The sequence below is a fragment of the Cyprinus carpio genome, chromosome A1 (genome assembly GCF_018340385.1).
Source record: "Cyprinus carpio isolate SPL01 chromosome A1, ASM1834038v1, whole genome shotgun sequence".
Lineage (NCBI taxonomy): Eukaryota > Metazoa > Chordata > Actinopteri > Cypriniformes > Cyprinidae > Cyprinus > Cyprinus carpio.
The window spans coordinates 23,925,327-23,940,472 of NC_056572.1; the positions used below are offsets into that span (position 1 = coordinate 23,925,327).

At 34.8% G+C, this 15,146-nt stretch overlaps 1 protein-coding gene across 2 annotated transcripts in view; it reads right to left on the bottom strand.

Moving 5' to 3' along the window:
- LOC109078453 (glycine receptor subunit alpha-3-like) overlaps nucleotides 1-10,351 on the bottom strand; it is a 61,240-nt gene extending 50,889 nt beyond the window's left edge. For both annotated transcript variants that reach the window (XM_042758472.1, XM_042758465.1), the window contains exon 1: nucleotides 9,869-10,351. In XM_042758472.1, the coding sequence (XP_042614406.1) occupies nucleotides 9,869-9,939 (71 nt within the window). In that variant the 5' untranslated portion in view covers nucleotides 9,940-10,351. The remainder of the gene's footprint in view (nucleotides 1-9,868) is intronic.
- Between the last annotated feature and the right edge of the window lie 4,795 nt (nucleotides 10,352-15,146).

The following is a 15,146-nucleotide window of genomic DNA, read 5'->3' on the forward strand; positions in this document are numbered from 1 at the left end:
GTATTAATGTCTTTCAAAAAGAAAAAGAAAAGAACAATCTTACTGACCCCAAACCTTTGAACGGTAGTCCATATCTGTGTATGTATGTACATGTGTGTTTGTGCCCTTGTGTGTTTGTGCACACAGTGAATAAAGCTCATTCTGATTCTGAATTCCTTTTATTCATAGTCTTTATAGTTATCTGTCTAAACTTTTTTTTCCATTAACACACACAAGGCGTTATTTCATCCACCCCCACTTTTGCTTTCTAACTATAATGAACATAACATGAAGGTGCTTCCAAGATACTACCCTGGAACCAGTGCAGAGAGGCGTGTGAGGGCAGAGATTATCAATTTAATCAGGGATCAGATAGCCACCAGATGATTCTCTGGATGTGTGGGGTCCATCACAAACACTGAATGTAATTCCAGTCAGACAGAACATGATCTCTAGACTAAGCAAGTGGGAGAGAGGACAGTTTGCTAGTGACAATCCGTGTTAAAGTGCAACTAGTGTACTGAAGCTCTCTGTCTATATATCTATCAATCTATTTGCGCTTTCAGAAACCCTAATTTATACGGAGCCCCACACATGACATGCAAGAAAAAATAAATAATAATTACTAATTTGTTCCCTCAATGTACTAAAACATGCACACAATTTCTATTTCGATCCCTCAGTTTGCTAAATTGTGCACACAATTTACTAATTCGCTCTCTCGATTTATAAATCGTGTGTATGATTTAGCAAATTGAGGGAACGAATTAGTAAATCGTGCGCACAATTTATAAATCAAGGGAACAAAATAGTAAATCTTGCACACGATTTAGCCTACTATTTTTTTCCTGCATGGCATGTGCGGGGCTCCATACGTTTGTCAAAAATTTGGCTGTAATTAAATTTTAAATTATCATCATACAGTTTTATACTCAAAAGATAACTGTCTCTTTAAATAATTTTAATTTAGCTAGCTACTTTAAATTATGATGAGTACAGTAGCTTGAAGCTTGGCACATTACATTTTCAAAGCAGCTGCCAATTTTAGAAGACTGTCCTATTTTTCCCAGAGCCACCCTGTGGAGTCTGGGTTTATCGAAATACGAAAAATCCTGCTTTTAGTGCTAAACAGGTGTGAAAGCTCCCTTCTGCGTTTGTCTTCTGGGAGCTCCACAGCAGGAGAGATCTACTGGATGCTATCAGTCAGAATCCAAATGTTGCATATCTGATTATGTGACAGAAATGCTCTTTCTCTTTTTACCTAACACAGACATGGCAATTGTAAGATGCAACACTTAACTTATGCCAGTGAGAAGAGTTTAAGTTGACAGTGAAGGTTTTCTGTGCATCTTTGGTTTTCCCAGATGAGTATCTCATTCCAAACCACTTGTCTTAGTTTATCATTATGGGACACGTTCTAATACACAAGGTGATTCTTGACTTGCTTTCAATCTTTAGCTCTTATGGCTTTTTTGAATGGTGAAAGAACTGAGACTTTGTTGTTCAGTAAATATAAGTCCATGCACAGCTGTTATTAAATTTAAACACTGTTTCTGAGTAATTGCATACACTCTTCACTCCTCAATGTACAGCACTAACTGAAATGATCAGAGTCCCCTGGGATCCTCTGTCTCATTCTACATGTTTCATGTAAGGTCTTCATTTCCTTTTCACTCAGATAGCTAATTCGCTGACTGGATAAATCACTCGCTTTCCAGAACACTGAATTTCATCCCCAGATCTTTGAGGTATGGCTGATAAACATCGTCTCCAACAGTCATTATATTGACATGGTCTATATTATTTCTGTTTCTCTGTGACCCAACTTCTAGATCTTTGCCCTTTAGCTGCACTCCCAACATCATTCCACTAGTATCACAGAATTCCAGCCACAGACTGAAGATCTGAAAAGACTGCTGATGAGATTTATGAGATGCATTGAGAACAAAGAGAAAGATGAGTTCAGGTATACCTGCTGAATAAATAGCTTAGCTCTTCTATCAAAACCTTGAGAGCTGCATCATTGGCGTGCTCCATCTACGAAAACAGTTTTAATGAGTAGGCAAGTATTTGAATGCTGCTCTTAAGATACCTTCTTTTGGTCAAATTCAGGCAGCATTGCATGAATTGTTTATAGAGAATGCAGTCTGAGAATTTAGAATTTTAAATATAATTTTATCAATACTAAAAATAAGGATTAAAAACGTTTTACTAATATTTACCATGTATTGTGCTCATTTATTATTTGCAGCACAGTTCCTACCAGTGAAGGAGAAAGCTTACTCGGTTCTGGATTCAGGCTTTTGTGTCTTCATGGTCTCATAGCCTACACAAACTTACATTACATTGAACACACACATTTTGCATTCTGTTGCAATCACTGACAATGGACTGATTATCCGTAGCACAAAGTCTGGTCAGAGGATACACTGCATCAATGCTCGGATCAATGCTACCACAGACACTGGGCTCTGCTAAGATCTGCACCTTTCATCTCCTTATATGTGTGGTAATGTAATATCCTTTATGTGCACACACGCACACACACACATAATGGAGAGATTTCAGCAAAACATATCCTCATAAAGTTTCAGGCTGCTAAGTACAGTCTATGTCTACTAGGGGAAAAAGTAGTGCTGTTTTAATTTAATACAAAAATTTTGCGTCTATTGATATCACTTGAAATGACATAGTTACAATGATTTGTGTTTGTTGGGTCTTTCTAATTAAGGGCCTCAAATTGTAATAAAAATGCTCTGATGTCAAATTGCTATTTAAATATAACCAGAGCTATAGCAGCAAAAATATGTTGGGCTCTACTGTATATCAGGACAGCCACAGTGGCTCAAGCTTTAATCTGGTGCTGGTGTACAGTAGATACATGCACAATTCACCATTCACTGTATGTGGATTTCAGATCACAGCAGCACACGATTTTAAAACATGTCCCTGAAATCTCACAGTGGTCTTCAAACATACAGCATTTTCCCAAGCCAAGAATAGCTTTTAAAGAATTAACACACTTCTGTACGTTTAGTTTTCCAAACATTCTTACAAGATGAAAACTTCACCCAGGATAGTCTGTGTGTATTGTCAGGTGGAAATAGAAAACAAGTTAAGTGGACAGGGAAGAGCTCTCCTGCATGCCCAGCTGAGAGGTATTTTTATTGATGGAGTACATGCAGCTTTACTGAGCATGAGCTGAAAAAAAAAAAAAAAGGAACTCACACTCCACAGAATGTGACAGCAGTGGCACTGATGTCTGACAGAGGTTTGTGCTTCACGCATCAACTGCCACACTGGCAGCTTAAATGTCACAGTTATAGCTTATTTTTGCAGCTATACAAACCGTGATCAGCACGCCTAACTCAGGTAATAGATCCCCTGCCAGCTGTTTTCACTGTACTTCACCACCACACCACTGCTTCATCACTTAGTATTGACATAACTGCAGATAATATTAATGGTGTTTTATGTGGCATTTATGATAAATCATATAGAGATTTTTAGAGTTTTATATATATATCCTTTTGTACCAGAGACATACACTACCACTCAAAAGTTTGGAGTAATTAATATCTTTTTTAAATAATGAATACTTTTTGCATTAAATTCATCAAAAGTCTTGGTGAGAATTAGATACTTCTTTCAAAAAACATTATTAACAACCCCAGTCTTTTGAACAATAGCATACTTTGTAATAAATTCACACTATAAGATTTTTCTCAGAGCATCGGAATATAATGAAACATGCAAATTTAAATTATTTTTAAACTGCTTATATCACGAGAGCACCGCTGATACCCTAACTGTTTGCTGAGCATTTGTGTTTGTCTTACTTTTGTTTCCTTTTACCTTTCAGAAAATGAAGTGTAAGATGTTTTATTTGAATAAGTGTTCAATTTAATTTCTTAATAATTTTGTCAAAATGTGCTCTTTTAAAACCTAGCATTTACTTAGATTTTACTCCATGACGTTTTCCTCATACAGAAAATCTTTATGAAAACTTGAACATTGTGTTCAACCTCTGTTCTGTGTCTTTCTCCGGATTTCAAAAACTCTGACGAAAGTATTCATGAGAAACAAGCCTAGCAGAATAACTCAAAGCACAATCAATGCTTTGTGACAAAATCTTATCAATAATGCAACAGGACCTACCTAATCTTTTACGACACGCAAACTGGCACTCGAGGCAGAGGAGTGAAACAGACTTAAATAAAAAATAAAATACCTCTTGAAGTCAGAGAAAAAGAGAGCATTGGTGCTTTTAGAAGCCAAGTGGTTTGTTAAAGAATGAGAGCCAGAGGGTAAGGCTGGCCAGTTGGTCCTAATGCACACGGCAGAAATCAGACACTATGAGGTGCGCTTCCCGCTTGGGGGTGAGCCACTGTCATCTATTGGAACATTCCGCTCCAGTGAGTGCTCCAGCAGATGACAAAGAAAGCAAGAGGAGTGCAAATGTGAACATCTGGCTTAACATTGTGCATGTATGTGTGCATTTTGCATTATCTTTAATTATCAACAATCTTGTTGTGTCTTATTTCACAGACAGTCCCCCCCCCCATTTACTCCCTTTATCACCTCTAACTGCTGCTACAGTACATCCTACTATTGTGAGAAAATGCATTAAGACATGCATTACAGATAATAAAGCAACGCAGGCTCATTGGAAAAAACATACCTCTACCATCATTTTCCCCAAATACAGTACAATTTGTTAATGTGTTTTAAAATGAGTACTAGAGATGGTAAAACACCAACAACAAAGCAGACTATCAATTAATGAAGACTCATTTCCATGTGAACAATATTTTTTAAAACACCTTTACCATAGTGCATGATTTGTAAATTCTTTTATCTCACTGTTGGTTAGGTGTATGTTTATTTGCAAACTCGATAAAACATTAACCTTTTATCGCCACTCATCAGCATTTGATTTCCGAACTGCTGCAATATGTGCATGAACCAATAATAAAATAATAATAATAAAAAATAATGATAATAATAATAAAATGTTGGCACAGTCACATTTATCTGTTTCTGTGAAAATTTAACATACTTTTTAATCCCAGTCACTGGAAATTTCATTTGGAAACTGCTGTGAATGTGCAAAAAGCAAGATAATATAATTTTAGTAAAAACGCAAACGTTGCCACATGCACATATTTTTCCTGAGCCTGGTTTAAGTAGAAAAGGTACTTATTCCATTCCATTTTTTAGTGAAAGAACATAATAGGTATTTCAGATAGGTATTTCTAGACATATCCAACTTTAAAGACTGATATACATCTGGATATTTTTGGTGGGTGAAGTGTGATACTCAGCAACAGCATGTCTTTCTCTTGGAGCAGATAACACACTGACGCACAATGACCTACACTGTCTTTGGTCCAGTGCTGATATTAGTCTGTCCTTGTCCAGTCAAGTTATTTGAGTTGGCAGAACTGCTGCCACAATTTTGTATTTATTTTTTTTTAAACAGAGATGACAAAGAGACAGTCTTTCTAAATTCATTATGTATGCAGTATTTCCCCACACTGAATAGTAATTATGAATACTGATCATAGAAACAAAGACACAACAGTAGACTTTTTTTTCTAATACATAGCTGCACATAATTAAATCCACTGTCTGCAAACCATGAACCTGCAAGGTAAATGTCAGTTTTAATAATAACATACTTCAATCCTTCCAACAGTCAGTCTTTGTGAACTGTCAGTGCAGATTACTGCAAATTCTCAGTCCAGATGATAATTACTTCTACCCGGTTTCAAATTATGATTGATTAAGTGTTCTCTCAAAGTTAATATTTGCAATCAAGATAAGGGACACTGGGGCTAGTTGTCACACTTTTCATCCCAGTGAATATTGACTTCCTCTTATGTTTGAAATTCAGTTACTGTTAAAGCACATATTGGGCTACTTGGGGGGAAAAAACATTAAAAACATTTTCACCAGTGTTAATAAAGGTAAAAAAGAACATGCAGACCTTCTGTGACACCATGACCCATGGCAGTTGTCACACTATATGGGGTAAGTTGTCACAATAAGAAAAAACTTGCTATTTCACGTCTTAAGACCCAGCAAACATTTTTTCATGTCATTACATTGTTTTAGAGCATTAAAGAAAAAAAAAAAAAAAATTATATTTCATTCATAAGCTATGCTACGTCCTTGAGGACATTGGGACTCAATTTCTTTAAAAAAAATAAAAAGACATGAATGAACATGCTTAGTCAAAAACAATAGATTTTTTTTTTTTTTAATTCACCAATAGTTTTCAGGATTTTTTATTTTTTAACCAAACTTTGTATAAAGATAATTCTAATTTATAATTTAATATACCATTTTTTAAAATGCAAAATATGTGTAAAATGGCCATAAACAGGTTTTCTCATTATATATAATGTATCTATAAACTAAATCTAATTTGCATATCAGTGTGTTTTTGGGGCAACATGTAATAAAAAAAGAAGTGTACTAATTGGAGTAATAATTGACAAGATTTTCAAAATAGTATATAATATTTCATAGCAATATTGAATTATAATTTCTTTCCATATCCATTTGTTGTGTCTCCCAAAATGCGTAATAAACATGCTTTTAGTCCCGGTGTCTTCATATGAGGACATGTATGAAATCAACATCTTTTTTCATAACAGAAAGTCATATTTAGATTTTTAGTTAGATTTTCTTTTTAACTTATTATTCAGTTTTAAGTAAACGTTTGAAACTAACATTTCTATAAAAACCATTTGAATAATTGAGTTTTTACTTATAGCTCTTGTTACAACTTCCCCGTGTGACAGCTACAGTAACCCCTGTTGCCCTTATTTGGGTTCCTAAAGCTATTGAGAAGTCAGATTAGTCATCCATGAAGCCATCAACAAGCAAGAAACTAAGACGATATTCAATGTCCAACAAAACAGGGTATGACAGCAAGACTCTGGGGCACTAAACAGGCAATTTTGATCCTTTATGTCCTTCATAACACATTCAACAACACATTCAAATCCATGTCAGCCCAGAGTCACATAATGACTTGTTAGTATGGAGCAGAGGCATATAAACCTGCGCTGAGTGGTGTCGGATATGAACACAACGCCTTGTGGTGCCATATTCCATTAGCATCTCTGAGGATAAACTGACAGCTGAAATATCTCTCTGTATTCATTCTCAGCGTGGAAATGCTAAACGTGTGTGTGCTGGGACCTTTTGTTAGATTGCGGTTGTTGATGTGTGTGTGGTGATGTGGTGAGGACTTTTGATATCGTTTGATATGTTTGAGTATATGCTACAGTAAAAAGTAAAGTTGTGGGAAGTCGTCATGAAAATCATTTAAATAAAAATGTTATAGACATTATTAGCATTAATAATAATAATAATAATAAACAAATAAAATGTTATTATTGTTTATATGTTTAAAAAAAACACTCTAGAAATGACTAATATTTTAACTAAATGAAACTTTAAATTAAAATAGAAAATATGAAAAAAACATTCTAAATATTATTATAAATATGAATAAAAACAATATAAAGTAGTATCTTAATGATCCAAAAATAACAATTGTGCCATCATCTCTGGTTTATACCTGAAACTGGAACATCTGTATTCACATCTTTAAAACATACCAGCTACTCATGAGTTATACAGTATATTCTAAAAAAAAAAAAAAATAATAATAATAATATATATATATATATATATATATATATATATATATATCTATATATATATATATATATATATATATATATATAGTTTGTGCAAACACAAAAGAAGAAAATATCTCGAAGAAGAAAATAACTCGAAAATATGGATTTGAAGTTTTTTTTTTTTTTTTTTTTTCAAATATATTTTTTTGGACATGAAAATAATATAGTGCTGATTTCAATATATTCAAAACATATATATATATATATATATATATATATATATATATATATATATATATATATATATATATAACCAGAATAGAGAAACATAATAATTCAATAACATTTTTAGTTGTACTATGCTTTACAGTAGTTTTAAAATTAAAATGGTCAGAGTAAATTTCAGGACACAAAGTAATAATATATAAATGTGGTAAACCAATGTATAGAATAACATTATTTAAGGCCCAAAGTTTAATCAATCCAGCTAATTTTGATACTTTTCAACTGTTTTGTTTAATAGGAAACAGGCATTTTAATCTTTTGAAGTTCTACAGATGGTGTCGACTGATAATGAACTAAAACATCCCCCATTAAATTATCTGCAGGGTATCTGACGATATCTTAATGAGTTATTTTGTGCCAGGATTTATGGTACACAAAAGTCAGTATATAATACATTGTATTCGATTGTGGTTATTTTTATTCAAGCATTTCAATTCAAGTGGATCAAAGAATGTAAATCATCAAAGAAAACTATCATCTATCAACTATCAAACTCTTTCAACTATGAAAATCAGAAAGAGTCGAGGAGATGCTTTATACAGTCTACAGAGCCTGCAGAAAAAAATCTCTGCACAAAGATCTTCACTAAGATATAAGCACATTGAGAAACTCACACGACTACCACTCAACACCTTGTTTGCTGACACTGCACCTGTTGTGAAGTGAAGCTGAGCTATTGTTATTGCATGATATCCAACAGACACTCCTCTTCCACCTCCTCTGCTAAGCTCTTTACTGTCCATAGAATCTTTGCCCTCTTTGAAGATTAATCTTATTGGTGAGTAGCTCTTGCAAAAAATAATTATTTGCAACATAACAAATTGTAAAGTTAGATTTAGTGTCAAGGATGAATGTTTCCTGTACACTGTAATTAATTCTGAATTGTGGAATGTTCTGAATTATATTCTGAATTGTGGAATGAGGCGTATCCCGCTTTTCTTTGAAAACTATATCCTAAGTAATGGCTTTAGGTAAAAACTCTCCCTCAAGGAACACTGAATGGCAACCAATACAAAGGCGACATAGAATCAATAATGCAAGGCGTTATGCTTGCGTGGGCCTAAGGATCACGACAAATGAAACATTAAAAATTCATAGCATCATCAGATAAAAGAATTGTGAGGATTCAGTATTTTTCAAAGGGACCCAGAACTCTCGCCTGTGCCAATATCATTTTTTGGAGCTACTTGCAAGATTGGACTGAAGGGTGGTGGCAAAAGAGTAGGCAGAGTAAAAATAATCACTTAAAATAAGAATGCATATCATTCAGGATTCATAAGAAGGTAAAGTTCCACTGGGATGTACTGTCAGGAGTACAAAAATAACATACTTTTTAAATTGAACTGAAAGATCCATTTTCTCCTTGCAAAACATTTAATTCTGTGTGAAGGAAGAGAAAATTATGGAAAAAGTACCTATTACATTTTCTTTACTTTGCAGCATTGTCTGTTTTTTTTTTTTTTTTTTTTTTTTTTTTTTTTCTATTTCCATTAATATTTTCATATTTCTAACATTTGGGCACAAACACATCATCAATATTTATCCAAAATATCATAATTCTTAATAATCTAATTATGAAAAGTCTATTTTATTTCAGAAAACAATACTTTTCATGATGATTCCTGAGCTTTATGTGAAAATAGGAAGATATCACCTGTTACACTGAGAAAAAGCTGCTTTAAAAACTTTACCTGCACCATCAATAGCTATAAAGAACACAGTGGTGACACGAGAATTTTTCATAACTGCATAGCTTTCTGTATTGTTACTCTATAAGGCTGAAAGTACACATTTCGTTTATTTTGATAGTTTCAACCTCCACAGCTCAGTGACGATCAGCTACATAGGAAGTATTCATGTGATGTTGAATCTCAACACGAAATTGTAGAAAAAAAATAAATAAATAAAATCCTCTTTCCTCCGCCAGGGACAATATTTGCTCTTACCTCAACAGAATTCCTATTTCCCACGCAACGAATCCCCAGACAGCCACAGAACGCAGCCTTTTCCGAGTCATCTCAAGGCGTGTTTGGCATAGACATACAGTCCTCTGTGAACGCCTGTGCTCCCTTCAGCACCTCTGGCTTCTTGACTTCAGGACCCTGGACAGCGCTCCAACTGTTCCTCCTTCACCCCTGTGCTCTGTAAGCTACGCACGGCAATCGCGAAGGAATCCCTCATAATCTTATGAGGCTAAACGGCATATATGAAACTCTTTCCTCGTAGCGGCACTGGACGAGACGGAGTGCTGTATGAAAGCGTGCGGCAGCTGAAGTGATTCTTGACATATTCAGACATTTCTGAGCAGAGACCGCCCCACACAGCGAGCTTGACTGACATTGCGCTTCTCCACTCTTACTGTACTCATGTATGTGCAACGCTTACTTACAATTACAGAGAACTGAATTTGAATACTTCCCCTGACTCGTGCCAGCCCTTTCACTAAGAGAGCTTCCTGCTCACGTGATTAATAAATATAGCAAGAAACGGAATTATCGATTAACATTATTGTCGTTGTAGTAATCAGTAGGTGATTATTATTAGTCAACCCTGTTGACTTTATACAATAAACAGATGATTTTTTTGAAAACCAGATAGTTGAAAAATCCCCATTAAATTCTCCTTCTAAGTCATGAACGTAAGCACAAGGCAATGGCTAAATTAAGTATATAGCATCTACCCTGTTGCTGTTTTTAAAGCATTGCTTTCAGAATATTTAATTATTGCTATTAAATGAACATACTCTAAAAATCACCTTTTTAAAATGGAAAAGTTACCCTCTTTTGGAACACTCGATAACTGTCTTCAAAATTAAATTAACAGAAAAAAAGTAATGGTAGTGTAGCACCAGTATAGATCTGTTTTTTTTTTTTTTTTTTTTTTTTTTTATAAATTATAACCAATTTCAGTTTTTTTTAAAAAATATGCCTGATATTCAGTATATCATGACATGGAGTTATATTTAATCATTGTGGGTTACAATACACTCATTGCAAGCTGACTGTATCAGTAAGCAATGATGAAACTAAGTGCAATGTAACTCATGAGTCATACATGATGGCACATGCTCGAACACATGCTGATTCCCTTGGTGCTGGAACGTGCCCGGTCCAATCTGGCAAAGGGGTCCTATGCTGTATTTAGGTATATAGGCCTAATGCACTGAGCTACTGCCTGTTTTTGATTTACCCATGAAATTATTGTTGTGTTACAGTGAGTGACAGTGTCTGGCATGGGCTGCCGTAGGCAGAGTCTATGGCACAGCTGAGACCGGGTGCATCTGTGAAGCGTGTGTGTGCATGTGTGTGCCTACTCCTATTTATTGTTGACCCTGTTCCCAGGTTTTTTTTTTTTTTTTTTTTTGCCATTGCTCTGGAATTGGGTGATAAGCTCAAACGCTCTCTGCAGCCAAAGTGTGGCATTAGGGCACTTGGATCTGCTTTTAATTTTTTTCATTCATCCTCTTCTTTAAAAGTCGTTTTTATGTGATTTAACAGACAACAAAGACTAAGGCAAAGTAATTATGTCCAGTCTTGCATATAAGTTGTCTCTTGATTCACTATAAATAACGTTATTTGCCAACAGATTGGAAAAGCTTTATAATAAAGTGTTCCCATTCTTTGACTATTTAAAGAAATAGCTCACCCAAAAAATAAAAAATAAAAATGCTGAAAATTTACTTACCCTCAGGCCATCCCAGATTTCTTCATCAGAACAGATTTGAAGAAATGTAGCAATACATCATTTGCTCACCAGAGGATCTATGCAGTGAATGGGTGCCATCAGAATTAGCTGATAAAATTTCACAATAGCCCACAAGTAATCCACATGATTCCAGTCCATTAATTAACATATTTAATGATGTTTATAAAGACGTTTTAAACGCAAACTGTTGCTTCTCATTTAAAATGAGCATTTTTATCAAGCTCCAATATTTAGCCTATGTTCAGTTATTTAATTTTAATGGCATAGATAAGGACCTATACATTGGCATTTAAGTAAAATTACTGAACGAAGACATGGGAGCCTGATAGAAACGCTCATTTTAGATGAAAATGTCAGGCGACACTTAACAGCATTTGCATCTGAAGTCTTCATATAAATATACATATATATATATATATATATGCTAGAACACATATCAACTCATTGGTTGTTTGCAGCTGAAGAGTAAGTGGCAGTCACTGTGGGTGGGTGGGAGGGTGAAGGGCAGATGGATGGGAAGAGCACTGATAATAGAATGTGTACTCTGTCAGTTGCAAAGGCCACCATGTTTAGCCCTCAGATAATTTCCCCTGTCCTCCTTGAATGAACACTTCTGTCATGTAAAGAACTGTTAGAGTTAGAGCTCTTTTCTTGACTAATCATTGTCAGCATAGCCTGTAGTGTTTTAATGCTCACCCACGAAACTGAAAAAAGAGTAAGAGTAGTAAATGTACTGTTTGTATTTGTTATGTGTAAAGAAAAAAGTAAATAAAATAAAATTAGCAATGAATTCAGAATATATGACAGTGGTTTTTGATTAAGGTTAGGTATTTTGTGCCCTACTCAGTGTTATTTTAGTACCATTTAATATACTATTATAGTTTTTTATTAATGTTTTGAATCAGATTTTATTTGAGTTACTTTTTATGTTATTTTATTTTATTTAATGCTTATTTTATTCCAAGTAGTGTTAATTTTAGGTAACAATAATAATCTTGGACCTACTGAATGAAAATACACATTTGTTTATTTATCCCATTTATTATGTAATAGTACATGCCTCTAGTATTTTCTGCCTATCAGGATGTGCTACCCTGGTTGCATGTTAAAGAAGCACATTTTCTTAGACAAGCACAGTAACTTTAACTTAGCTCATCCTGACAACTTAATTCTGGGTCTGTATAGGTCAAATTTTAGAACAAGTAAGTAAGTAATCTAAACCTGAGACTGGAGCATGGGAGTAGAATATATGGGGAACGTGGGGGACGTGCCCCCCGCACATTTTTCAGGCAAGTGTGTTCACATAGAGGTTTTCTATGCCTGGTGTGAATAAATCTAGATTTAAATTCAAAGAGAAAGGATAGTCCGTGCATGACCTGATGTTTTATTGGTATCCAAACAATGTGATCATTACAGAGAGCTAAACACTCTCATGCAGTGTCTGATTCATTCATACTTGACGCCAGAGGGTGCTCTCTTGCAGAATGTCCCAGAAGGACTCATAGAAGTAATAACTTATGACGTTCAGGAAATCTCAAATATTCTGCAAATTCCAAACAGCTTTTTTTGAAACCTTGAAGGGCACTTCAGGAAGGGGACGCCATTTGTAGGGACTTTCCAAGTGGAAATGAACTGAATTCCTTCATGAAGGGCCCTTCCAGAAGTCTGTTAGCGAAGGGAACATGCGATGGTCACTTCATGGAAATTATTTCTGTTTGTGATCTTCAGTTAGGAGATCTTGCAATACATTTTAAAGCAAAGTTGGGGTTGATTTTGACTTCACATACAAACATAAGTAGAATAGGTGAATTACATTTGTCTTCATTTTAAAGGGGTCCTATTATGCTCTTTTACAAAGTCTTTACTTTGTTTTGGGGGTGTACTAGAACAGGCTCTCATACTAGGTTGTTTGAAAAACACATAACTTTTCACATATTTTACATTATTACAATACCTCTCTCCCAAGAATTGCACGAACACCTAAAAAAGAAACTTTATGAAATGAAGGCCCGCCTTCTGAAATACGAAATGTGCTGTGATTGGTTAGCTAGGCCAGTGTGTGTTGTAATTGGCTCCACTCGGCACCTGGTAGGGAAATGTCATGCCCCTTACCATAGCCACCTGCCAGCTTCAGTGTAATATATTGCGTCAACATCAAATCAATTTGAGCATGATTTAAACCTGGATGACTGTAACCACTCTAAGTTCGTCTGCCTTGGGAAAGCTAGCTATGGAGGGGAATCTCCGACATAGTGATAACACTCGTTGCCTTCTCTAGCTCAACCAGGTCTCGTCCCATTCGTCAATCTTTGTGATATCACAAATCCCGGAAAATATGCGTTGTTTTCCAAACGAGTTGTTCGTTGTAGTTTTTGAAAAGTGATTTCTGTTAGATAAAATATCTCCTTTTGAATTGGACTTTGTAACTTTGCAGATCTTTTTTTTTATGCTCAAACAGCAACATTACACACTAACTAAAGTTGAAAAAGTGAAAAAGCATAATAGCACCCCTTTAATGTAATACAATTTTTTTGTCAGTGTTAGAAATATGAGTTAAAAAGACAAAAAGAAATTTGCAAATACTGATGGAGTGCTGAATGCTGCATGCACACACATTGTTGTCGAGGTAACATCTGGTCAGTCATTCCCTTCACCAAGGGAATTGCAAATGCTTATATGAGACAGTGCCCTACACCCTTCAAAGAACACACTTCAAGGGCTCTGCCCTTTGAAGGGAGTAGGGCATAGGGATGAAGACTTCTGTTTGGAATTCTCCCATGGACAAAAGCATCCAGTTTTCGCTGTTTAAGCTGAATAAAAAGCTAACAATAATTATAAACATTTTGACTAATGAAATGTGAAGACATTAAACACACGACTGTGACAATATATGGTTTATGTGTGTTTTTCAAGTTATCTCCAGGTAATAAATAAAGTACTGTATATGAATAATACAGTGCTAATTGACATTGTATTTATTACATTATAGAAACTATTCTGCCTTATTCTATCATTAAAAATGTAGTATCTAAAAAAAATCAAAAAATTGTCATGAGGAATATGTATAAAACATATTATTGAATACAAATTGTTGGTTATTGTCCAGCAGTGTATTTGATTTCTTAACCAATTAAAAGTAAGAAATATAGAGAAAAAAAAAGAATAAAGAAAAAAAATTATTATTACATTTGACATTTCTGTTCCTCTCACTTCTAAAATGATGTGTATGCCCCTGGACTGGTGGAAGTTCATATAGAATGTAACAAATCATTACTTTAATTCTAATGGCATTTCATGGCATAACCCATTCATGAGTAGTTTCAATGCCAGATTTGCCTCTAGCCTTTCCTTCACTGAAACCTTCAGTTTCATGCAAAAGTATCTGCCTAATCAATAATAAGGCTCAAACCTCTTGACTAGAAAACATAAAACAAATGCGTAGATAAAGATATATTCACAATGAGCAGGTGCATTTTGTTACTCTGGCAATGAACCACCACAGGCAACGAGCAGTGTGGC